Source organism: Wasmannia auropunctata, unplaced genomic scaffold (assembly GCF_000956235.1).
Source record: "Wasmannia auropunctata unplaced genomic scaffold, wasmannia.A_1.0 LD335999.1, whole genome shotgun sequence".
Classification (NCBI taxonomy): Eukaryota; Metazoa; Arthropoda; class Insecta; order Hymenoptera; family Formicidae; genus Wasmannia; species Wasmannia auropunctata.
Genome location: NW_012026891.1, coordinates 86,150 through 89,664, shown reverse-complemented (window position 1 = coordinate 89,664; position 3,515 = coordinate 86,150). Strand labels below are relative to the sequence as shown.

Sequence of the window (3,515 nt, the reverse complement as noted above, 5' to 3'; positions counted from 1 at the left end):
GCGACAGGGGGGACTGTCCGCTGATTACGACGATGACAAACGACAGCGCGTGGGAATTACGAAATGAAGGTTTAATAAGGTATGAGCCGGATCGGGACCTGGCGGCCACCACCGCCGCCGCTGCCGTCGCCGCCGCCGCCACCGCCACGCGTTCCCTGCAGTAATTAACAAATCCAATTTTAATCGACGGTTCAATTCACGCTGCGTCCTGCCGGCCGGAAACGCACTCACGAGCACCGCGTCGTTCCGTACATGCAATCGTCATATCAGCGCGTAAAACTGATTAGCGGTTCCCCTCGCGACGCAATTATCTCGCGCCGCGCCGCGCCGGACGGGGCTCGTTCTCATTTTGTCGCGCGTAGTAAACGAAATAAGCGCGCAAACAAAATAAATTCCTTTGTCCGCAATCTACGCTTTTAGCTGGCGCACCGGAAACTCGGCTGATGATAATTAAAGCCGTCTATCGATTAGGCTATTTGCGTACTTCTCTAATTTGCAGGTCACATCAGTCATGATTATACGTACGAGTGATATACACTAAGGATATAAAAAAATTGTAATAAATCATATAACAAATTAAAATAATCAAAGAAAGATAATCAAAGAAGATATCACGCTTGTTATATTTGTATCGTAACAATCTTGAAGGCGAAATATTTTTTATAATTTAATGAAAAAGAAAAGATTGCGTCATTTTTATTAACTAAAGAATTACAGATATTAGAGAGATCCCCCTCTGATTGCGGACGAAAATTTATAATTCACCGAAAAGAAAACGGTAGCATCCCGGTATCCAGTTTATTTCACCGGCAGTGTTACATCCTAATAAAAAAATTCCGAAGCAGTATCATTTTTATCATCCATATTTCGCATTCCCACGCGAAAGGAAAACCTCGGGAACCGCAGTATCGCGATTTCCACGAATCGCGTCGTCCCCGAAAATCGCGATGCGAATTGGAACATCGTATCGCCCGCATCTGAATTTCCTGTGTTCGCGTACACATTGGCGTTCTGTGTACCATTCGAAAAGGGCTCAATCGAAAAATCGGCACAGTAACGCTCGAAACGACGTAGGCAAAGCGCACTGCGCCGCACGATTGCCGGATTGTAAAACAAAGCACAGCATTGCAACACGGGAGTGCAAGCATGCAGGTGCGAACGTTGATCGCGAATATTTTCACGTTTTTTTGTAGCTCGTTCGTGTACACGAACGCGCAAGCGTGTACGTTAAGTCCGCGTTGCATAAAACAATGTATAAAACTTCGTCCACTTATAATGCACGAAAATGATTTAGTAATGGCTGCTTTTTGTCTCATTTTTTCTCTGCTTTAAATCCGAAAAATAATATAAAATTAAAATTCTATTTTTTCTCGAATGCTGTATTATAATAATGGATACATGGATTTATATAACAATGGAATGTATAAACTAAAAATCTCTCTCTTTCATAATGCATATTTATTATTTATTTAAAGTATTGGACTTTTGAAATATTGAAGATAAAGGCTATTTTCCATACGCCCACACACCAACGTATATTCGTAATAATGCAGTTCACCTCCGTACCGCGCGTATACACGGTGACCGCTTTAATAGGGCACAAAGACGGATTAGCACACGCGGCACTCTAGGCGTCACGTGCACATGTGCGTAATTGTAGCGGCGCGTTAGTTGACGGACACATCGATGCACGATATATTTACGGTTTATTGCAGCGCGTTTACGGGCGGAATTACAGTCGGCGCTCGTTTTAATGGATGTCGAGATTGCGGCACCCGCACGACACTGCGCTCGTAATTTCGCATCGGTTCGGTAAATTATTAAATTCGATCGGTTTAACTATTGTCAGAATGGTGGGCTCGGCTCCGACACTAAGGCTACGTTATGCTCTATTAAGGTATGATCGATTATGGTTTGCGGCCACGTTGGCGACCGATCACGAACGGAACGGGCTAGATCCGCCAACTGCGGTTAAATTCGATCAAATGTACAATCGCGTCTCTTGCTTTTCAACATAAATGGTACAACGATTTACATTCATCATTTTATCACGGATAGCGACAAGAAGGAATTCTTTTTTGAATTGCTTAAAACGTGATGATTTCGAACTCGACATAGGAGAGATTGGCAAATGAGAGGAAAAATTTTTATAAAGTTTTAGCAATATGGATTAGCAATTTCTATAAATGATTTAAAAATTAATTAAATATCCATTGATACAAATATCCATAACTAAAAATATCTAAAAATATATTTTACAGAGTGCCACGTCTCCCGGCGCCAGTAACGATGGCCTCACGAAACAGCAGCTGGAGCTCATCCAGCAGATCATGCAACAAACGCAACAACAGCAACAGCAAGCAACCACGCAACAGCAACAACAGCAGCAGCAGCAGCAACGGACTGCGACCCCCTCGACAGCGGTAGCCACACAAATACAAAAGACACAAAAACCGTCCATCAAATCCACCGCGTCGCCCGGCAATATTTCCAATAATTCCGCAAGCGCAAACGCGACCAGCAATGCGAGATCGAGTCCGAAGCCGAAGATGTGGAATCACTCGCAGGTAAGTGCAACATCGTAAATGAAAAGAATATTTTAAATGTTTTCTAATGTTGTAATTAAGTTTTCGTTTGCCGAGTGTGATACGGAAAGTTGCGTTGAGGAGAATTATTGAGTAAGACGATGGGAATGGAAAATGCGATATCAATTGCTACCCATAATCGTACTTTTTTTCCGATAGTAATACGAAAAGACTCCAGAGTTAGACATCAATGCCATCAGTATTTATTTTAAAAAACATGAAGAATAATTATACTTTATATAAATAGAACGTAATTAATTCCTTCTTCATTTCTGTGAGACGCGCATAAATTGAAATTAAACCGTTCATTATAAAAATAAAACTAAAATATATTACGATGCAAAATAAAGAATAACAAACAACTATTAATCGCTATTAATATTAATCAATCATTTCGACGCGATATCAAATCAAATTGCCTTAATTATATCCATCGAAGCAAATCTCGTCGATGAATATTCCGATTGCGATGCACTTGGATTACATCCTGTATGATTTTATTACGTGTCGCGTAACGAGAGATCCCGAGATAGCGCCGAAAGCAATAAACCCCCGTAGTACCTCCAGACTGCTTTCTGTTGAAAGGGCCCTTCTTCCGCATTAGGAAGCGGAAGTATTACCGAGCGTACCCAAGATCCCGTGCGCACGGCTCGTTGGAACTCGCCGCGGTAATCTTTTGTGCGGCGAATACACCGCAAATCGCATTACGTATCGCGGCCTGGGCGGATACTATTCCGGGTACTCGTAATCCTGTCGACGAGGACTCGTCGAATATTATACGGAAACGCGAAACAGCGAGATATCGCGCGCGTGACCCTTTGTGCGGGATCCTGTTCATTTTCTCGTTGAGAAATACGAAGCACAATCGGATGAAACGATAGGCAGACGGGATATCCTTTCGAGAGCCTGAGTATTTATATGCTACTTATA

At 42.4% G+C, this 3,515-nt stretch overlaps 1 protein-coding gene across 1 annotated transcript in view; it reads left to right on the top strand.

Annotated features, from left to right (window-relative positions):
• Positions 1–3,257, top strand: part of LOC105453446 (zinc finger protein 541-like) — a 235,793-nt gene extending 232,536 nt beyond the window's left edge. Inside the window, exons 8-9 of the mRNA XM_011695408.1 lie at positions 2,262–2,567; positions 3,171–3,257. Of these exons, the coding sequence (XP_011693710.1) occupies positions 2,262–2,567; positions 3,171–3,257 (393 nt within the window). The remainder of the gene's footprint in view (positions 1–2,261; positions 2,568–3,170) is intronic.
• The last annotated feature ends 258 nt before the right edge of the window (positions 3,258–3,515 follow it).